Raw genomic sequence first — 22,630 nt, forward strand, 5'->3', positions numbered from 1 at the left:
TTCACGTTCTTGGACTGAAACAAGAAGAATCCGGATTGAGGATTACGTCATCTCCGTTGTTACCATTTTCTCACTCTTCTTCTTTGGCCTTCCACCCCCTCCACCCTTCCCTCCCCCTTCTTTTCCACGCTCCCTCTCCCTTCCCCCCCCCCCTGCTTTTTCACCCTCTCCCTCCTCTTGATTTTTCACCCTCCCTCCACCCTTCCCCAGCTTTTCCACCCTCCCTCCACCCTTCCCCAGCTTTTCCACCCCACACCACCCCCCGTCCCCCAATTTTCCACTCCCCTCCCCCCTGCTGTAAAAGGAAAAAGTCATAGGGGGTTAGGAGGAAGGGAGGGTAAATAGAAAACTCAAACGGTGAAACAGAAGATATATATCACTGTTGCTTTCCCCTTCTCCCACCCCCTTACTGTTCCCCTCTCCCTTCTCTTTCCCATTGTACACCTTTAAAATTAAAACTTCCTTTGCCCACCTTTCCCTACCCTTTTCCCCGCTGTTCCCCTCTCCCTTTCCTCTCCCCTCTCCCGCTTTTCCCTTCTCCCTTCCATTTCCTCTCCATATCCTTTTCCTCTCCATCTCCCGCGAAGATGCCGAGGGTAGCAGCCGAGAATGGGGATGCTACGGAAGTTATGATCAAACAGCCAGGGGAAAATGTTGCTCTGCAGGTTCAGAGGTAAGTTTTTCCTCCCTCCTCCCCCCCACTCTCTCTCTCTCTCTCTCTCTCTCTCTCGCTCTCTCGCTCGCTCGCTCGCTCTCTTTCTTCCCTGTCTGTCAAATCCTAACTCAATATAATCTTCACAGTAATTCTCAGCACAGCCTGAAGCATAGTCCAACGTAAACAGGATTCTGCTTTATGAATCTTTGAATATTTCGTAGCCTATCTTCCCTAGCGATTCAATATAAACAGGATCGTAATTTATGAACCTCTGAATATTCCTTAGCCTGTCTTCCCTAGCGATTTGTTCAGCTAGTTGCACCTCGGTATCATCATGTTTATTATTGATGGACTGGAGATTTATTTCTTACACGTTACTCTCCTCTTGTAGGTCTCATCTTGCATGTATCGATATTAAAACAATGTAGACAGCACGGAAGAAGATGTTAAGGTGCAATATACAAAATAATTCGCTAAGGAAGGAGTGCAACGAAGCCTTCTGTGCCACCTGCTGTACAATTTATGCATCTCATTCGTACTCCTTAACCCTTTCAGTCCGACAACGTATTTTCGTAATTTATTCATGATCCCTTTAGGTGGACGTGGTGGAGAGGGACGCCTTCGTGTGGTGGCGCTGAAGTGCCTGGATATGCAAATGTCCCCCAGCTCCCTCCCTATCATCTTAAAGGGGGGTGCTGGGCTGTAGGAGGGGACAGTTTCAGCCTGCAGTCCACAGAGTTCACAGTTCAGTTAATGGAGGATGCTTGCATTTTACTGAGCAAGTGTGAATTAAGTGAAGGGAGTTTTTTTTTTTTTTTTTTTTTTTTTTACCAAGTGAAGGAATTTTTGTAAAGCAAGTGCATAGTATAGTGTAGGTTATTAAAGGTACGGTATATAAGAACTGTGTAATGTGTGTGTGTTTGTATGTATGTGTGTGTGTGTGTGTGTGTGTGTGTGTGTGTGTGTGTGTGTGTGTGTGTGTGTGTGTGTGTGAGAGAGAGAGAGAGAGAGAGAGAGAGGGTGTAGGTTATTGGCTAGGTGTGTAAGAACTGATTAATATGTGTACGTAGCAGCGTGTTTGTATGCCCTTTGTGTACCGAGTGACGTGTGTGGATTCATAAGGTTCTTGTTTACGCCAACACACACACACACACACACACACACACACACACACACACACACACACACACACACACACACACACACACACACACACACACAAAAGGTTTTTCGAGCAAAATGTTCATTAGTATATCTCTATCAGATTGTTTAAATAACAGTCTGTCTATGTGTCAATTTATCAATTTTCCATCTGTCTGTATTTATCTATCTGTATATATCTAGGCTTCCTAACTAAATATTTACTCGTACATGTTTTCATCGGTCTGTCTAACTGTTTATCTACGTAAAGGTATTCGTCGAGCTATCTGTGTGTGTGTGTGTGTGTGTGTGTGTGTGTGTGTGTGTGTGTGTGTGTGTGTGTGTGTCGTCTAGTCTCTAGCCTAGTGCTTATAATGCGTACATGTCTGTCGTTTTGTCTGTTTGTCTGTCGTGTGTGTGTGTGTGTGTGTGTGTGTGGGTGTGTGTGTTTAAATAGCTATATCTGCTTATCAGAGTTTTTGCATATGCCTGTCAGGACCATTCGTATCATATCGTATCATTTATAAAGGCTCCAGTATGAATGCATACTGTACTGGTCACCTAATGGCGGCTCTCCACGCTGCTCAATCTCTGGAAACCTCCCAGTTCAGTCCCTTATCCCTGAGGTCACACTCTTTGACCTCCTCCCGGGTCTTTTTGGGTTTGCCTCTCGCAACCCAACCCCCGACGTCCTCTCCACATGCCCAGACCACCTGAATCTGCCTTTCCATATCACAGCATTAATACACTCCTGTTCCATCCTTCGTCTCAACCTTTCAATCGTAACCCAGCACCCCTGGGCCTCGCATTCAAGGACGCACTATGGTACACATCCATCTAATCACTGTCATTTCTGTAAATTGGAGCCAACGAATATCGTCTTCCTTTACCGCCCAGTATCCCACTACCATACAGCATTACACTACTAACACATGCCGCATATAAAGATCCCTTAGCACGGAGGGAGAGTCCTCTCATTGTCAGGAGAGACAGCGTTTCTCAGAACTTTAACCACTCCTTACCCTTGCCACCATTTTTCCATTCCAGGAAGAGCCTTCTTTTCTCCTGTATCTTTATTTAAATATTTATACGTATTCATCAGTCTTGTAAATATTCATCCATCCCTCCACCCATCTACCTCTTAATAGGAACGATGAGGGCGGTACACCCCTCATGCCCGGGGAGGATGACAACACAAGTAAGGACACGGTGCCGGTGCCGTGTGAGATTTTGGAGACTCCTGCTGAGAGGAGAGCTCGACGCATCTCTCACCTCGTCGCCTATATCACCACTTTCAACATGGCCATCGGGTTCTCCATTGTGCTGACGGGGGTTTGGCCTTATTTGCAACAGGTGAGAATAATCATAATAATAACTAGAGGGGCCATTAAGTGGAGCGCCTCTCCGACAAGGGCAACGTAATTTCCAAATCATTTTCCATAATGGCTTAGGTTTTCTCATCACTGATTAGGGTTTCGTAAAAAGCGTTTTCCGGATCCAGAATCTGTAATATGATCCGGATCAGTCCAAAAAGTCAATAGGTTGTTCCCCGGGACATGGGCTATCTACCCACCAAACTTGGTCCAAATCTCTCTTTTTTAAGTTTTTTGAGTAACACAGACATGGGTGAAAATATACTCAACAGTAAATGTTCGGAGAGAATAATAATCATTAGCATCATCATCATCATCATCATCATCATCATAATAATAATAATAATGAAAATGTTTTAGCAGCAGTAGTAGCAAAAGTAGTAGTTGTAAAAATACTACTACTACTACTACTACGACTACTACTACTACTACATTATTATTATTATTATTATTGTTATTATTATTATTATTATTGCAGTTATCGCCTGGAGTGTCAAAGCAAGCCCTAGGGTGGGTCATCTCCTCCAACCCATTGGGACAGATGGTCGCCTCACCCCTGCTTGGACTGTGGGGCAACAAGGCTGGCTCCAACAGGTATGGTTTTTGTCTATCTCTTTATCCTTCTATCTATCTATCTGTCTATATGTCTGTCTGTCTGTCTATTTACGGTACCTATCCATGTTTCAACCATCTTATCCATGTCCTTCCTTTTCTACTTGATACACACACACACACACACACACACACACACACACACACACACACACACACACACACACACACACACACACACAGCCCTTGTAATGAGTCACCTTATTAACTTTTTAGGTACTATTATGTTTCCAGTTAATTACACTAAATTGCCTATTAAGATGCCATTGGTATTTGCTTTGTATTGTAATGAGAAATGGTGTCTTAATTTCCTCGTGTCGTCAGTATAGGCAAGAATCTTAAAGTATTATTTTTATTATTATTATTATTATTATTATTATTATTATTATTATTGTTGTTATTATTATTATTATTATTGTTATTATTATTATTATTATTGTCGTTATTGTTGTTGTTATTGTTGTTCTTTTTTTCCTCCTTGTATTCTTAACATTCATGATGATTTGCAAGTTTCTCCCAGGGTCTCCTTTACTGCCTTTGTCTGTCTGTCTGTCTGTCTGTCTCTCTCTCTCTCTCTCTCTCTCTCTCCTCTTCTCTTCTTGTCTTTCCACTTCCTGCCGTTCCTCCCCTCTCCTTTCGCTACATATCCTTGCCTTTCCCCTCCCCACCTCCTCTTGCCTCTCCTCGTCCCACCTCTCCATACCTCTCTCCTCACTGCTCCGCTCCGTTCCTCTCCTCACCGCACCTCTCCTTTCACCTTTCCCTCTCCCTCCGTACCTCTTCTCTCCGTGTCTCCTGTTTTCCTTTCCTCTCCCAGCCTTTACTCTCTCCTTCTCTCCCCACTTCCCCATCTCCGCTTGCTATTTCCCCATGCCTTTCCATTCCCTACCTCTCCCCTGCCCACCTCTCCCTATATCTCCTCTCCTCGTTAATCCTTTTTATTTTTCCCGCTTCTCCTCTCTCCCTGTCCTAGCCCCACTTCACTAACGTCTTCCTCCATGTCTCACAGCCTGTCTTTCCCTAACCACCCCACTCTACCTCGTTACCTCACCCTGTCTCTCCCTACCTTTTCCTCCCTTACCCTACCTCTGTTTCTCACCCTACCTGTATCTCCTCCCCACCTCTCTACCTCACTCTACCTGTGTCTCTTCCCTACCTCTCTACCCTACCCTACCTGTATCTGCTCCCTACCTCTCTACCTCACCCTACCTGTATCTCCTCCCTACCTCTCTACCTCACCCTACTTGTATCTCTTCCCCACCTCTCTGCCTCACAGCCTCTCCCTACCTCTCCACCTCTCTCTCTCTCCCCCGCCTCACTCTGTCCAACTACGTACAGCAATGTGGCGTCTTAACCAATACTCCTCGTTAAAGCCGTGTCTGGGCCGGCTTCACTTTTTTCTTCTTGGCCCCGATTTTCGTCCTTTCGCAGCTTAGTTCACCTAGTGGTAGAAAAAGACAATAAGACGGCACTACACCCGTTTACATAGCACTTCTTCGTGACTAGCATCATGTTCCAGTGTTATATATATATTGTTACAACTCGTCCTTCATTATGGAGAGACGGCAGTTCGTGGCCAAGGTAAAGTATGTACAGTATAGTATCTTTTCTGTAACCTTGAGTCGAAGTCTGAGATAGCCTTGAAGATTTCCTAATGCTTTTTCCTTTTTGATTTATTCTTCGCATTACCCCCCCAGTATCCTGTTGTATGTTACTGGTTCAAATTATTCGATATTAAAGCGATTTTTAATAACATGGAAAATCAAACAAGAGAATATTAAGGATTGCCATGCGGAATAATTCGCTTAGGATGTGTTAGGAAGCTTCCAGTGCCAAATGAAACGCAACTTTTAATCGCTTGTATAACCTCAGTAATTTTCATCTGCACTCTCTCTTTAAACTCTGTGCTCTTTGTAACTTTTGTACTCTCAGTCTTTTGTACTCCTGTCTGTAGTCTGTTTGTACTTAATAACCTTTTGCATTCTCTTGTTCTGCAACTTTTGTACTCGTGTGACCTTAGTACCCCGTCTTTTGTACTCTCTATAATCTTTGTATTCCATCGCTTGTATACTCTTTGTAGCCTTTTTACTCAGTCATTTGTATTCTGTGTATTCTCTTTAAGTTTTGTACTCTCTTTTGAACTTTCCTTTGGAGTTTTTTTTTTAACCTTTGCACCTTCGTTTTTGTACTCTCTTTCTTTTGTACTTTCCCTTAACTTTGTACTCCTTCTGTAACCTTCAGACATTTTCCTATACTCACTCTGATTTCCATTCACTTTCACACTTGCTCTCACTCACTCATTTTCTCGTATTGTTATTCATTCTTCCAGGGGTACTCGATGTTAACTTTCACACACATTCACTCACTCACTCACTCACTCACTGACTCTCTTACTCTCTCAGTCATTTTTTTTTTTTCACATACGAACACTTTCACAAAGGTGCCTTTCACTTAATATCACTCACTTTCACACACTCTTTGGCATTTACACCCACACGCTACTTGCTCACTTTCTTTCCAGGGAATCTCTCTCTCTCTCTCTCTCTCTCTCTCTCTCTCTCTCTCTCTCTCTCTCTCTCTCACACACACACACACACACACACACACACACACACACACACACACACACACACACACACACACACACACACACACACACACACACACACACACATTGATTTTCTGTTGAGGATGCCTTTCAGGCTCACTCACACTCACACACTCACTGGTACAATCACTCACTCACTCTCTCACACTCATTCACTCACTAACTCCCACTCTCCCTCTGTCACTTACTTTCTCTGGGACACCTTCACACTTTATCTCTTACACTGCCATTCTTTCTCCTTGCTCGTATATCCTTTCTTATACTTACAGTAAGATAATGGAGCGGGATGCCTTCTCGTGGTGGCATCAATTTGACCGAGTGGTGGAGCTTCCCAGTACAGATTTCTCCCTGCTTCCCTCCAGAATAGTGTTACGTCCATTTCCCACACTGCCACAGGCTTCAGCAGCAGTAGTTCAGTATAGGAAAGACGCCATCCTGTGAATCGTTCCTTTCAATGTACACAAGATCAGCTCACGTTTCGTAATTACACAGGCTTCTTGCATTCATAGTATTTATTTTCCAAGTAATTACACTGTCTGCATAACTAATTTTACGAGTGCCACAAGTAAACTGGCTCCTCTACTCTCTCCCCCCATCCTTTTTATAACCTTCCATGTCATTTGAACGTTCTAGGTACTCCTAGCAGCAACAGAATTCTGCATCGGAGAAATCCGAAATATTCCAGAGCTTGCTCACATTGTGTAGCACTCTAAATGTTTTATCATACAGATTGAAAATATATCTGAATATTACATAATTTAAAAATCATCCCCCCCAGAAAAATGCTACCTGGCAAGTCTCACTAGCAACTGAAAATGCGCGAACTATCCAGAATTTTCCACTACCCTCTAGCTACCACCCCTGCTTCTCAACAACAGAATGGCGAACAGTCGATGAATGGTGGTTTTGGCCTGGTAAAAAAAAAAAAAAAAAAAAAAAAAAAAAAAAAAAAGACAAAGATGTATGTGATGTGTTTTTCTATTCTCCTCCTGTCAGGTTATTTCTTGCTCTCTGGACCCTACCTTATCCCATCCTTAGGTGGGAAGAGATGTCTGGATGATGTTGGTGATGGTGAATTCTTTGACAGGGGTGCGTTTCTACTGACGATGGTACTGTTTGCGATAGGCAATGGACTCTACGCCATCCTGAATGTGTTCGGCAGTTCGGCCATGGGGGTCATGATCTTCTCCAGGTTTCTCGTCGGCGTCAGTTCCGGTAAAATATCTCCTATGCAGGATATCAGTGTCTGGATGATAGCAAAAGAAATATGGAAATGACATCATGTAGTTGAAGGTGTTAAGTGATTAAAATTTCTATCTATCTCTATCTATCTGTCTTCGGTCTGGCTATCTATCAATATCCAGACACCATAATCCTAGTAGGGGTTGCCACAAATGAATTTCCTCCGTGTCACTGCCCTCCTCCATCAGGCTACCCCTTCTTGAATGCACATCCCCTCTCTCATATACCACTTCTTCCTGTCCCTCCATCTCATTCTCTCAGCCACCACCCATACTCCATCTCACTCACAAAATGGTTCACCTATTTTTAGGTCATACTCTATAAGGTTCTCATCTCCATACCTCCACCTCTCCTGTTCTTCCTTCATCAGATTTTTTATTCTCATTTTCCATATACAGTATTCAGACACAGGTTTATAACAGATACTCACTTGAAGGCTGTCTTCAGTGGCCTTGAGCGAAGGCTACTGAATTTCAGTGCCGGACCAAGGGTGAATCCATCCCCTCCACTAATAAATTTGAAGCAAAAGGCCAGAAATGAGTCATAACTCGGGAACTGGTAGCCCGATTGGTCTGGAATTTTTTTTATTCTTTAGGTTGGAGCATTCAAAAAATGCGCCTTGTTGCGCCGTTTTTGCTGTGTTACGGTAACAAACCAACATACAGAAATCAGATCATGATAAAATGTGAACAAAATAAAAATGTACCCATCCTTCAGGGCTAGGTTTGAAATGGTCTTAAACATCACTAAATGGACATAAATGATAATTGTACTCATAAGCATCAGTTATAAACACCTGCATGTTCATAAAACGTGCATCATGGTAGGGAACAGATTAAACTGGCCAGTAGCAACCTCCAATCCTAGCCCATTTTAATCCATTCTCTTCTCTGGGAGCTTCCTAACCAAACTTAACCTAGCCTAGCACCCTCCAGACCTAACCTAATCTAACCTGACTTGCTCTACCCTTCCCTACCCTACTGTATCCAACCCAACCCTACCCTAATGTGCCTTACCCTACCTTACCCTGCCCCACTCCTCCCTGTCCTATCCTACCCTACCTTATCCTCCCCTCCCCTCCCCTCCCCTCCCCTGTTCTTCCCTACCCTACCCTATCCTACTTTAGTCAACCCTACCCTTCCTTACCCTACCCTGCCTAACTCTTTCCAACCTTACCCTACCCTACCGTACCCTACCCTACCTAACTCTTTCCAACCTTACCCTACCCTATCCTACCATGCTCTGCCCTGCACTGCACTGCCCTTAAGCTAACCCCAACATCCTCCTATCTTAGCCCTGATATAGTACAACATAACATTACATAACTGACCTGATAGTCCATTCCAAATTAGAATTACACTCCGCCACAACTTGAATCCTTCCACAGTACCCATGCTCCCTCACCTTGACTAAATCATCCACAACTGTGGTCCGACTCATTATGGAATTGTAATTACAGGTGATGAAGTTACAGTGAGGGAGTACAGGCAGGTGTGCAATGGAGTGAATCATGGTTGGGCAGGTGTGGAAGGGGTGAGTCATGGCTGGTCAGGTGTGGAAGGGGTGAATCATAGCTGGGCAGATGTGGAAGGGGTGAATCATGGTTGGGCAGGTGTGGAATGGTTGAATCATGACTGGGCAGGTGTGGAATGGGTGAATCATGGCTGGACAGGTATGGAATGGGTGAATTGTGGCTGGGCAGGTGTAGAGTGAATGAATCTGGCTGGGCAGGTGTGGAAGGGAGTGAAATATGGCTGAGCAGATGCCAAAGGGGGTGAATCATGGTTGGGTTGGTGTGGAAGGGGTGAATCATGGCTGGATTGGTGTGGAAGGGGTGAATCATGGCTGAGCAGGTGTGGAAGGGGGATAGTCTTGGCCAGACAGGTGTGGAAAGGGTGAATCATGGCTGGGTTGGTGTGGAAGGAAGTGAAACTTGAATGGACAGGTGCAGAAGGGGTGAATCATGGCTGGGTTGGTGTGGAAGAAAGTGAAACATGGATGGGCAAGTGTGGAAGGGGTGAAGCATGGTGATGTGTGACTTTAATTTTAAGTGAACTGTAATCTAGAGGGAAATAGTATGGCAACAGGTGTGGAAGGTCATGAATCATAGCTAGGTGCAATTCTAATCTGAAATGGACTGCAAGCCTCACCCAGTTATTAGATGGAAAAAAAAAAAAAAAAGAGGTCTAGATGATGATGATGATGATGATGATGTTATAACGCATCCTTCTCCCTTGCAGCCAACATTGCCATCATCCGGTCGTACATTGCTGCCTCCACCAAACTCAAGGAACGAACCCTTGCTGTTGCCCTCACATCTGCCTCGCAGGGACTAGGCTTCATCTTTGGACCAGGTGAGGGAGGATACCAGCATGTGTATAGCCCAATATCACAATCATGGAAGAGGTAGCCACAGACAGATCACCTCTATGTCATCCTGTCCTCCACCATTAGGCTGCCCTTTCCCCAGTTCATACTTCCCTCTCTCTCATACACCTCTCCACCTCATGCCTCCATCTTTATCCTCAGTCTCGTTTCCCCCTGCTCCATCTCACTCACAGGTACACTTCTAGTTAGTCTTTCATTCTGACAGGATACAGGAGTGTTTGGGTATGGTAGGGGAGTGTCTAAGGGTCAGACTAAGTTATAGTACTGCTGATTAGTGTGTAAGGGTTAGCTAGGTTAAGTTGAGAGATTAAATTGGGAAAGGGAGGATAATGTTTGGTTTAGTTGGATTACATTACACTATGAGAGTGACATAGTATATGAAAGTGAGATAGAGGGCAGTGTTGGTAGAAGCAGATCATGTGAGATTTTGAAAAAGAGTAGAACAATACAATAAAGCAAGAGTAGGAAGAGGAAGAGGAGTGTGTAAGAGAGTGAGAAAGGTATTTGAGGGCAAGGTAGTCAGGAGGTGTGTCTGTCACAGTCGCTTCTTGTCTAGGGATTCCCAGGAGGTAACAAGGTGTCAGAGATGATGATAAGAGTATCTGAGCATAATTATAGTCTCTCTTTATAATAAATTTATTTATTTAGCTGATGTTGCATTGAATGTGCTGTGGCAGATATGAGATTGATGTGTACCTGTGCTTGCATGACAGTCTGAAATAGTGCAGTGAATGTAGTACAGTAACTGCATCATGTTTCTCCAACAATACTGATATGTACAGTTTCTCAATAAATATTGCTGAGAACAAGAATTACATTGATTCAGGCAAGGAGATCTATGCAGGAATAACTACAGTTTGCACCTCTACAGAGATCTTTTTCTTCCAAGGAGAATGTGTTGGTTTCTTGTCACAGAAGATTCTTATCGGTGACTAATAGCACAACTGTACAGTACAGTATGTAAAAAATTTCATGCTTTTAATAAAGTAAATTCCTGCTGCCCTAACTAGGATTAGCAGTGGAGGAAAAACAGAGCAGTAAAAAGCAAAAGATATCATGACAAAGTTGCTAACCGGTTTCCCAGCAGATACAAAATTGAATGGTTTAGCTGCCATGATTATTCATACCCAGACTGTTGATTGTGCATTACCAGTACTTTATGGCTCAATTGTTGAAATATCTACCAGTTATTTAAAAAGTGTAAAGCAGTAATACTGTTGCCATTGTTGGTGCTGTATTATAACGGGTTTGGGAAGTTTCCTAGTGCCTCTCACTTGTCAGTTTATTTCCTTTATGGATATTATACTCTCAGGGTACAAAGACTCACTTAGCTGATTAAAATTATCTGCTGTCAGACATAATAGTGTACTGTACTAGAGTTACCTTGACCACTAGAGGGTTAATATTATCATATATGTTATTTATGCAAACCACAATACAATACAGTATATGGTTAATAAATGGACAAAAATAAAATTCAAAACATATTTGTTGTTAAACCATGTAAATCTTTGTGATTATGGCTTTGGTGTTAGTTTATGCTCTGTAATCATTTGGTGCAGCTGTGGAAATTATAACTTGTACTGCATTCATGACTAATCATCTCCTTTGCATCATGTGGCCATAAGCTCTTAGCCAGTCTGTTGCAGGATATAGTTTGGGGACTTAGGTTTGTTAAACTTTTCAATCCAGTGACTTATGCCTATATCTACAGACTGTTCAACTCAACTTAGTAGAGACTTTATGAACCAGAGGGGTTAATTGTAGCTTATGTTAATCCATTGACCATGAGAGGTCTTTTATTTGGTGAATAATGGTCTGTAACTTACATAGGAAGAATAAAACAGAGCAAAATATTATTGGATTGAAAGGTTTAAAACAATTGTCAATTGTTAACCTACATTTTCTTGGCTTTGGATATGGGACAGTGTACAGTCAGTGCTGAGACATTACCAGTGATATCTCATTCAGGATTAGTTTGATGATATCACTGCAATGTAGATTTTTTATGATGCATTGGTTATGCTTATCTGTATCAGTCTATATTTGATTCACTGCTGCATTGTGGTATACTGAATTTGGAGCCTTTTTACTTTACTGTCCATATCTTTGACTCATAGAATAATATAGCATACCATAGTCTTTGTTTTATCTGTAACAAACATTGTCAAAAGAATGATCAGGTCTGTTGCTGTTGCTTTCTCTTGTTCTTTTAACCCCTTAACCATGTAACCACCTCTTTCCCCAGATCTAATCTAATATGATGTTTCTTTTCCCTCCTCACTGGCCAGTCCTGAGGCAGTTCAACCTCATTACTACTCAGCCTCTCTAGAATGGCTCTTGGGGCTTGCAGGTTAAATGCACAATAGTACAGTAATTGTGTCTTGGTTAGCACAGTGCAATGAATTGTTGAAATTGTAAATTATACCCATATTTGAAAATGTTGTTTATTTAGAAGATACAACAGTTTCTACCCAGCTTGGAGCAGGTGAGGCTGAAACTGTCATCTCCCCATTATACAGCATCTCCAATTGTGGGTATCCTTCTTCCACAGTAGTAACTGTTAAGTGATCTGTGCCATGTAGCTTATGTTCATGTAGTGCCAAATGAATAGAGCTGGAGAGAGGCACCGTCATGTGGTGGCCCCGATGTAGCTGGGTGGTGGAGCTACTCACTTATACAAATGTTCCATAGTTCCTTCCCTATCCCCTAAAAGGAGGATTATGGACTGTAGGAGGAGGGCATCTTCAGCTTGCAGTCCACAGGTCCACGTTCAGATGAGCATGGGTTTGTAACTACAGTTTTATTACCACCATCATGTATTTATTAACTGATGCCTGGTGATTTTGTGCGTTGGTTCAGTTCCCAAAGAAATGGTTGAAGAATATTTGATCATGTAATGCCACCAAGGGTTTGTGCCAGTCACCTACCCTGAAATTTTCTAGACTGTAGTAGCCTTCCTTTGTACACCTACACCTTGCTGAGGTTAATACTGTTTTTTTTTTTTTTTTTTTTTTTTTTTTTTACAGACACCTACAATATCTTGTTTTACATAATTTTGGTGCTGGGAAGGGACTCCTTTAAGCAGTGACACCATTGTGTATACAAATGACCCTCAGCTCACTTCCTATCCCTAGAAAGAAGGGTGGTGGACTGCAAGAGAATGGCATCTTCAGCATGCAGTCCACCAGACTCATTTTCAAATGAGCCTGGGATAAGTAATGGCAACAGCAGCACGTAGTGTTTGATAACTTATGTATTTTGTTTGTATGTTGTAAATGAGATGCTAACGCATTCAATCTTAGTACTTTATTTTCATTTTGTTCTTGCTGCTACCAGATGCTTTTATTCAACTGTTGAGTGCAGAGCCTCCCAGTAGAGAAGATAATGATGGATATATATAACCCCTTTCTCTCCAGATAGTTTTATTCAGGTAAAGAGGAGACCTCAGGTGGTGAAGGAGTTAACGAAGGCTGTATCTCATCCCTCCAGTTCAAAAACTTTATCCCAAACTGGATAAAATTATCTGGAAATTTGAAGAATAAAAACAGAAACATGTCCTCGGACCAAAGAGCTTTAGTGCCTAATTTTGTAATCAGTGTTGTATGTCTTGTTTTCACGCATCAACCTCAGGCATGCAGACTGGACTCGCAATGTTGCTTTCAGAGTCACACCAACCCCATAACTCTTCAGGTAGACATGTGTCGACTTGCTATTGGTATTTTGATAGACAGTCCATGTTTCAGGTCAGAGGTATTTTCCAGACTGTCACAGCTTTTCACACACACTTGCTATTCTGAACTTGGGGATACTACTAAAACAGTTTCATAGGTAGCAGTGAATCTTTTATGTTCAATTTTTCCCTGGAATACTGAGAACTTAATAACTAAAAAGGATGTAAAAACTCTTCTTATAGCAAGGACTTACCATAATGTGACCTAAGTACCTCATTTGTGTAGACATGATTCACAGCATTGTTTTCAGGGCCGTGCTAACCCCACAGTTCTTCAGACAGATGTGCTTTGATGTTGTTATTGCTGCACCCCCAGGCCCATCTGCATGCAAACCCAGTGGTCAGCAGAAAACTGACAACTTAAACTGGGTGCTCCCAGGGATCTTGAAGGATTGTCTGTGTTGTTGATAGAGAGGGGTAAATGAGATGAGTAAATGTATTGTGATATGAGGGGCTGCAGTGTAGTTTGGGGATAGTGGATTGTTTGTGAGATGTATTGTGTGTTGGTACTAAAGCATGGAAGAGTGATGACCACATCATAGTCTGGTTAGGTGCATTCATGTCTGTCATGGAAGAGCAATTTCTGTGGGATTATATCATGTGGAAGTTCGTGGAGGATGGTGCTTGACTGAGGATTTTGAGTGCTTGTGGCGGCTGTGTGTTTATGCATTTGTTTGTGATGGACATTGTTAATTGGAGGAGGAGTATTTTTAAGACAGTCTGTCTGTTGTTGGTTGAGGCAGTATGTGTATGTTGGGAAATGTTTTGAAACAGTTTGTGCATTGTTGGGTGGGAGTGGAGAGATGTATTGAGGCAATATTTGTAATGTTGACAGATGTTTTGAAACAATTTGTGTAGTGTTGTATGTAGGAGGAAGAATGTTCTGAGGCAATCTGTGTAGTTGTGGGTGTAGGCGTAAGTATGTTTTGAGGTAGTCTGTGTACTACGGAGTGTAGGAGGAAGATTATTTTTAGACAATCTGTATAGCACTGGGTGGATGAAGAGGAATATCGTTCAAGCATTTTGTTCAGTCTGTCATGCAAACATAAGATAAAAAATACCTATAATTAAAGTACAGCTTCAGTGGAGAGCAGACTAATGAGATGTTTAATCACAGATGCTTAAATATCAGTTTTGGCGTACACTTGCGTTGCCTTTTCGAGTCCAGTGCAATGGATGTCTTTGTTGTTGTTGTTATTGTTGTTGTTGGTAGTGGCGCTGTTTTCTTTAGCATTGTGCAGATGGTTATGCCTGTGAGGTGGAGTCATGATTCTAATGGGCATGAATGATAAGTGGATGTGTATGTAACCCATTTACCTGAGAATACTCTTGATTAGTTAGTTCTCCCTCGATGGTGATTTTCTCTTCCCCTGCTTTCTGGACCCTACTGCACCTCATCCATGAGTGGGGAATAGAGATCAGGATGATGATGATGATGATGTTGGTGATGATAGTATTGTCAGTGGTAGTTTTGTTTTGCTGTTATGGCTGATGTTAATTTCATTGTTGCTTTATTATGACCCTTAAATTACCATAACTGGATATGAACATAATGTACTGTGAAGATTTGGCTATTTCAGCTGTGCACTTCCAGGGGTGTTATTGTGTTGGAAGTTTCTCTTTTCTGTGGTGCATCTACTCCTTCACTTAAGTGCTCTTACTTGCTTGCTTACTTACATGCTGATTTACAGTCTCATTGTCTTACACACTTATGTATCCTTACATATTTTCTCACTCTGTTACACACTCATTCACTCTTGCCAGCTTATACATTCACTTACTTACCTACACATTTTTTTATTCCTGGCTCTTATTAATGGTGTAGTGGCCAGGTGGGTTAAGACACCCCAACTGGATGTGGCCCATGAAAATTTTAAGTCAGAAAGATGCTTGATGGTTGTTGATCATGTAGTGTCACTCAGAGGCGAACAAGTAGTCACTCTATCTTTGAATCTCTGGGCTGAGTTTCCTGGCCCTGAACCTCAACACTGGTGTTGGGACATTAAAAGAATAGATGATGGATGGGTGGAATTACTCTCATGATGTTACCCCTACTCACTTATCTATTTACTCATACTCATACTCACTCACCTGCTTCTACTTTCTCTTATATTGTATATTCATTCTGTTCTCACTCATACTTACTCACCTGCTCACTCTTTCTCTCAGATATTCATTCTACTCTTACACATACTCACTCACCTACTCACTGTGTCTGTTTTATATGCACTTTCCATATTCTGCATGAAGCAGTCTGACTCTGCAGATGATGGGAGTTGCAAGTTTCATATTTCTTGTCCACATTAGTAGCTGTGCATTCCTCATGATGTACAGTATAGCTTGCAGGTGACAGTTTTCATTTGATCCATAATACAGTAAGTATAGTTTGTATTGCATATACACACCCACAATAAAATATTCTGAGCTGTATTGATCAGTTTGAATATCTTTGGACCCCTCCTGCACACCACTCCTTTGATTATGTGTATTTCTATCTTATCCATAATAAAACATTGTTACATTACTATACTATATAATCAACTTCATGAAAATATATTGAGCTCTATTGATCATTGAGGATATAATTAGACCCCTCTTGCAAAACACTTATTTGACTTTTTGAGTAGTTCTATCTTATCAAATACTGTACTGTCATTATGTACCAAGGTACTCAGCTGTATGGAAATAGATTAAGCTATATTGTTCATTTAAGATAGATTTGAATCTTTCTTTTGCAACACTTTTGAGCATGTATATTTTTGTCATTTCTGTTGTAAGCACTGTTATTGTATACTTAACTACAAGAAAATAGATTAAATTACAGTACAGTCCTGTATATTGATTATCTAGGATATCTTCAGATTCCTTGTGGGCATTTTTTTTTTTTTTTTTTTTTTTTACTGTATTCTTTTATTCTCAGCCATCCAGACAGCACTTGCCGTAGCATTCTCCCAGGATGAACACAACTCATCCATCAACGTGACGACTTCAACAGCGGAGGCTGATGTGGAGGACGAGGGTCTAGGTGTGGAGTGGAACATGTACACGGCCACTGGATGGATTGGGGTGGTGTTGGGAATGATCAACTTTGTTCTGTTCATGCCATGTATTTTCAAGGTCAGTATAGTTTATTCATTTCAAGTAGGTGGAGATTTTTGCCTTTTTTGAAGCTAATTTCATGCACAGTAGTCCAATAGCAGAAAAGGACAGTACAATTGTGGCCCAGTAAACATTCCATGGTACTCCTGCATTACTATCATCCCATCCCACTGTTAAATTCTTGCCTCAATTTAACATTTATGGTGGAGAGATGGCAGTTTTACAACTGATTAAAGTGAGCAAAGTATAGGTGGCAGATTGTTAGTTGGTTAGAACTTCACAGTTAGAATGATGGAAGTATGCCTTAGAGGCCTTAAACGGTTATCCTTTATTGGAATTTGGTATTGCCGATACTTAAATAATTTCAATTCTTACCTAATTACTGTTATACAAAAATGAGCTGGTTTTAGAATCATACCCTATATTTGCTGGCTCTAGGAGTGTAGGGCCTGAACCAGAAGTGGCACTGCACCTCAGGAACCAGCAAATACCTGAAGAGGGTTTTATCTTAAATTCCACCAGTTAACTGGTCTGTAATCCATATGACTTCCTGTGTTGCTGCATTATTATGTATTGCAAGTTGTTGAAAGTTCTAATACCATTTTGTGTATCTCCTCAGGAACACTCCATTGCAGTCAAGGAAGCTGAACTGCAGATGCAACAAAACAAGTGTGACACCTTGAAACTACCCAAGCCAGATTACATTGCCCTCATCAATGTCCTCAGCTCTTTCTTCATATTCCTCATGATTTATGTTCTGCTGGAAACCTTATTAGTTCCCATGTGCATTGATCTCTATGCCTGGACAGACAAAATGGCCGTCACTGTCGTCGGTATCGGACTGAGTTTTGCTGGGGGGATGGCCATTGTTGCATTCTTGATGGCTGGCTTCCTATCGAAACGATTTGATGAGAGGAAAGTTCTCATTGTGGGTGGGATAATACCTATGACACTGTCTATGATAATACACTTTCCCATGGGCAGTACCTATCCTAAAATAAGGAATTGCACTGCTTCATTGCCTCCAGTAACCACCCTTGCTCCAAAAATAGCTTCCATCCCAGTAAACCTCACAGACCAAAATATGACTCAACCACCAATAACACTGAATGGAACTGATTCCCCATTACCAACCCTTTCCACAGTGCAGGATGACATAGACAGAGAGGATATGATAACAACTTCTTATATAGATTTACTGACAGACACAGACGGAGAGGAGAAAATAACAACACCGTATGTGGATGTACTAACTGACATGAATGAAACATTGACCATGGTTCTCAAACGACGTCGACGCCATGCAGTCAGGGATGATACTTGTGATGACGTGGGCTGTCCCCCAGAGCAAGAGTGGTGCTTCTACACCCCCATCATTGAACAGTCACAGCTGATTGTAGCCAATGTGATTGCCCTTGTGGGCTATCCCATGGCATTCACTCTATGCAGTTCTATCTTTTCAAAACTCCTTGGTCCAAAACCACAGGGATTATGGATGGGCATCTTAACAAGTACAGGTAGTCTTTCCCGTGTCACAGGTCCAATTATCGTCACATACATGTACACAGACCTGGGTCCACGCTGGACCTTTGGTATTCTCTTCTTTATTTTGTTGGGCACACTCATTACTAATTTAGTGTTTTACAAAAGAATGGTACCCATGCAGGTGACCTAATGATAATAGCAGTATTACCATTACAGACAGTCATTGTTGTAAGTAAGGAATGGGCTCTGTAATATCATAACTTTGACATATTGCTGTCATTGTAAATTGGGAGTGCTGGAGTGGGAAGCCTTCATGTGGTGGTACCAGTATGACCAGATGGCTTCATTACCTAGTTATCCAAATGTCCCTCAACTTCCTCCCTATCCCATGGAAGGAGGAGGATGGACTATAAGAGAAGGGCAGATTCAGCTTGCATTCCACTCTGTTCACATTTCAGACAAGCCTGGAATTATAACAGCAGCAACATCATCAACATTGCAAAATGGAGGAACCAATTCATAGGTAGCGATGGAACTTTAGTCAGCAGTTTTTCTGTAATTTACTGAAACTGGATGATGATCTTTTTTAGGTTATTCTTGCTGCTACCAGATAATTTTATTCAGCTTGATGAAAGGCCTGGCAAACTAACAGTGTGTGTTTAGGCTGTATCGAACCTCTCCAGTTTTAAAAGTCTAACCCAAGCTGAGTAAAATCATCAAGAGAGTGCAAGAACAAAATGAAAAGATATATCCAGACTCAGAGGGTTAGCAGCATGGAAGAATGTCAAAAACAGCTTCTTATGGCACTTTCTCTTCTGAGTGACTTTACGAGTACATAGAGCAGAAGTTCAGCAGGGGTAGATCCAGTCTGGGATGTTGCCCTTATCACATTCCAGAATAATGAGGTTGTGGCATCCCCTTTCTCACCCAGCTAAGTAACATTCATCAGCCATGGATGGTTTGCATAACATCCAAATGGAAGAAATAAACATGACACTAAGTAAAATATGTGGTCTGTTTGTGTAAACTACTGTATACTAATTTTCAGTATGATAAAGCAAGGGTGTTGCCCAGGCAGCATGGGCAACACCCCCCGGATCCCCCCTTGCTCCAAGCTAAGACTCTCACATTGTTATGATCTTAGTACTGGTTGAGTGGTCAGTGGGGATGCTCACCATCCACTCACTTGATGTAGTGCTGCTCTCAGGTGCCTGCCCTTTCCTCTCTTCCTTCCTTCCTCTTCTGTCTTTCTTTCCTTCATCCTTTCTTATTCCTTCTGTCTGTGAGTGACTCTACACTGAGTGACAAGCCAAATGGTTTCCTGTACACCAGGAAACCATTTACTACTCTTGGTGGTAACCATGTAACCAAATTATGGTGCCTAGTGGTTTAATGGGCAAGTAAGGCATTCCAGTCAGACTGAGCCTGTGCAGGTTTATATCCAAGGGGTGGTTGGGGTTTATTGCTCACATAATGCCACTCAGGGATGAGTAAGACTCGTCACTATCATCTTAAATGTCAGGACAAACTTGCCTAGCCCCAGGCTCCGATGCTTCTTATGGGACAACACAGGATTAGATGATGAATGAATGAGTGAATGAACAGTTACAGTACACATTTCCCTCCGAACAGTTTCCACATAGTGTTGCAATTAAGTAGCTGGTCTTGGGACTTGGGTTAGTTCCTACTCCTTAGAAAACATCAGATGTACCATGGCCAACCCAAATATGGGGATTCCTTAAGAGAATGCATGGTATCATTTTTATGTACATATGTATGTATAGATAACAAGGACTGCCTCTAAGTCCTCATTGAAAGCTGCCCTTTTTGACACTACTTTGCTGCCAAGTCTTCAGTATATTAAGAAAAAATTGCCTGTTAAAGTTACTTCATTACCTGTAAGGCTAATTTGCCACCATCCCCAGTGTATGGTGGTAGAGTCCAGATTCCAAAGGCTTAAATTGTGAGTTAATGTGTGTATGACAGATTTCACCAGACATGCTGTTAATTACTGTAGTTCTCACCCTGTCATGTCTTCTCTTTCTTTGTTTAATGGACCCCTCCTTACTCCATCCTTGGGAGGGAGAAAGAGGTCAGGATAATGATGATTATGGTGATGATGATGATGTTGATGGTGATATTAGTAACTATGTGTAAATAGTTTGTGATATTTTACAACACATCCCATAGCAAGGACTGTCTCTGTTACTTAAGTGTGCATAATTTTTTTTAGTTTACAGTATATGTGAATATGCAGACTACGGTACATCCATCACTCGCATAATCTATCAATCTATTGCCAGACGCCTCAATCCCGTTTGGGGTGGCCATAAACAAATCGCCTCCACGTCACCCTGTCCCCCGCCATTTCTCTGCCCTGCTCCGAACTCACACCCCCCTCTCTCATATACCTCTCCACCCCATCCCTCCATCTCATCCTCGGCCTCCCCCTCCCTCTTCCCCCCTCCACCTCACTCACATACACTCTCTTCATCAGCCTCTCACCCTCCATCCTCTCCACATGGCCAAACCACCTCAGTGTGTTCCTCATAACGCTTCCTATCACATCCACATCCACACCACAACGCTCCTTTATATCCTCATTCCTCAGCCTGTCTCTCCGTGTGACTCCACAGGCTCCTCTTAAATAACTCATTTCCACTGCTCTCACTCTTGACTTGTGTCCTTCCAACAGCGTGCAAGCTTCACTTCCATACGTTAGAGTTGGTATCACAATACTGTCATGTAGTAACTTTTTCACCTCCATGCTCACTTCCCTGTTTCTTATCACTGATTTCAAAGAACCAGCAACCTTTCTTCCTTGCTGTACCCTTTCAAGCACTTCACCCTTCAAACCTCCATCCTTACTCATCACACTACCCAAGTACTTAAACGTACTCACATTTTCCAATCCCTCATCATCCAGCCTCACTGTACATTCACTGACTTCACCTCTCTCAAAGACCATCACTTTACTCTTCCTTACATTCACCTTTAGATTCCGTTTCTTACACACTCTCCCAAACTCATCCACCAAGCCTTGCAGCTCCCCTTCGTCTTCACTAAACAACACAGTATCATCTGCAAACAACAGTACATGGAGTTTCCAAACACTATCCTCTCTCACCAGGGCCACTCCAACATCCACTACCCTACCTTGTACCTCTTTTATTTCCCCATCCATGTACAGATTGAACAACCATGGAGACATGACACATCCCTGTTTCAACCCAACCTTCAAAGAGAAAAATTCACTTAGTTCACCATCCACACGCACTGCAGCCTTAGCACCATCATACATACTCTTCACAGCATTCAACAACTTTCCATCTACTCCATATATTCTTAATATTTTCCACAATCCGTGTCTATCCACCCTGTCATATGCTTTCTCCAAATCCATGAAAGCCACGTACAACTTCTTTCCCTTCTCTAGAAATTTTTCCACTAAAGATCTAAGAATGAATATCTGATCTACACAACCTCTTCCCATCCTAAAGCCTCACTGTTCTTCTCCAACTAATTCCTCTGTTCTTTCTCTAACTCTGTCAATAAGTATCCTACCATACACTTTTCCTATTGTGCTAAGAAGACAAATGCCCCTGTGATTACCACACACTTCTTTTTCCCCTTTTCGTTTGTACAAGGGAATAATTATACCTGACTTCCAATCCTCCGTGACACTACCTTTCTCCCAAGCCAATCTGCACATCTTCCACATCCATTCTACTACTATCTCTCCCCCATGCTTCAGCATTTCACCACACACTCCATCAATTCCTGGGGCTTTCCCCAATTTAACTTTCTTCATTGCTTCCACAACTTCTGTCCTACTGATTTCTTCCTCTCTTCTCACCTCCCTCCTTCTCGCATAATGCAGGATTATTATACCCTGAAGCTCCCTCTTTATGAGAATTCTGCATTATAGGGCCATATGTTTACTTGTTAAAAGGTTTCATGGCACCCAAGCTAGTCCCAAGCTCACCTTTTGAGGCAATTTTCAGTTTTTTTTCCAGGACATTTACCTACCTATTAAAGACTTCATTACATACAAACACTTGAGGATTCCCCACCTTGAATGGAAGAGATTGTGGGCTTGCTGGGGGCAGGTGGAGTGGAGTTCCATGGTCAAAAAAAAGAGCAAAGATCACACAGGTCACATGTGCAGCCAGAGTGAGAGGAGAGGGTAGGCTTGTCTGGGGCAGGAATGCTTAATGGACCATGATGACGCTCCACACAGACATGTGACAGCCATATATCATAGGCTGATGCAACCTGTGCTGTGACTATCACTG

The 22,630-nt window shown here is 42.2% G+C and overlaps 1 protein-coding gene across 1 annotated transcript; it reads left to right on the forward strand.

Annotated features, from left to right (window-relative positions):
- Nucleotides 1–587: 587 nt before the first annotated feature.
- Nucleotides 588–18,787, forward strand: LOC145405793 (major facilitator superfamily domain-containing protein 8-like). The gene is made up of 7 exons (XM_080277028.1): nucleotides 588–673; nucleotides 2,944–3,148; nucleotides 3,647–3,762; nucleotides 7,476–7,603; nucleotides 9,871–9,984; nucleotides 16,672–16,868; nucleotides 17,470–18,787. The coding sequence occupies exons 1-7, from the start codon at nucleotides 588–590 to the stop codon at nucleotides 18,523–18,525; spliced, it is 1,902 nt and encodes a 633-aa protein (XP_080133154.1). The 3' UTR covers nucleotides 18,526–18,787.
- The last annotated feature ends 3,843 nt before the right edge of the window (nucleotides 18,788–22,630 follow it).

The sequence above is a fragment of the Coenobita brevimanus genome, chromosome 68, assembly GCF_032717465.1.
Source record: "Coenobita brevimanus isolate Jiangsu-jjx chromosome 68, ASM3271746v2, whole genome shotgun sequence".
Lineage (NCBI taxonomy): Eukaryota > Metazoa > Arthropoda > Malacostraca > Decapoda > Coenobitidae > Coenobita > Coenobita brevimanus.

Bases quoted from the DNA above. Each gene is read 5' to 3' on its own strand.
- LOC145405793 (XM_080277028.1), top strand. From the start codon at position 588: ATGCCGAGGGTAGCAGCCGAGAATGGGGATGCTACGGAAGTTATGATC. The intron at 3,149-3,646 runs GTGAGAATAATC...TTATTATTGCAG, and splicing joins TTTGGCCTTATTTGCAACAG to TTATCGCCTGGAGTGTCAAA. The intron at 7,604-9,870 runs GTAAAATATCTC...TCTCCCTTGCAG, and splicing joins TCTCGTCGGCGTCAGTTCCG to CCAACATTGCCATCATCCGG.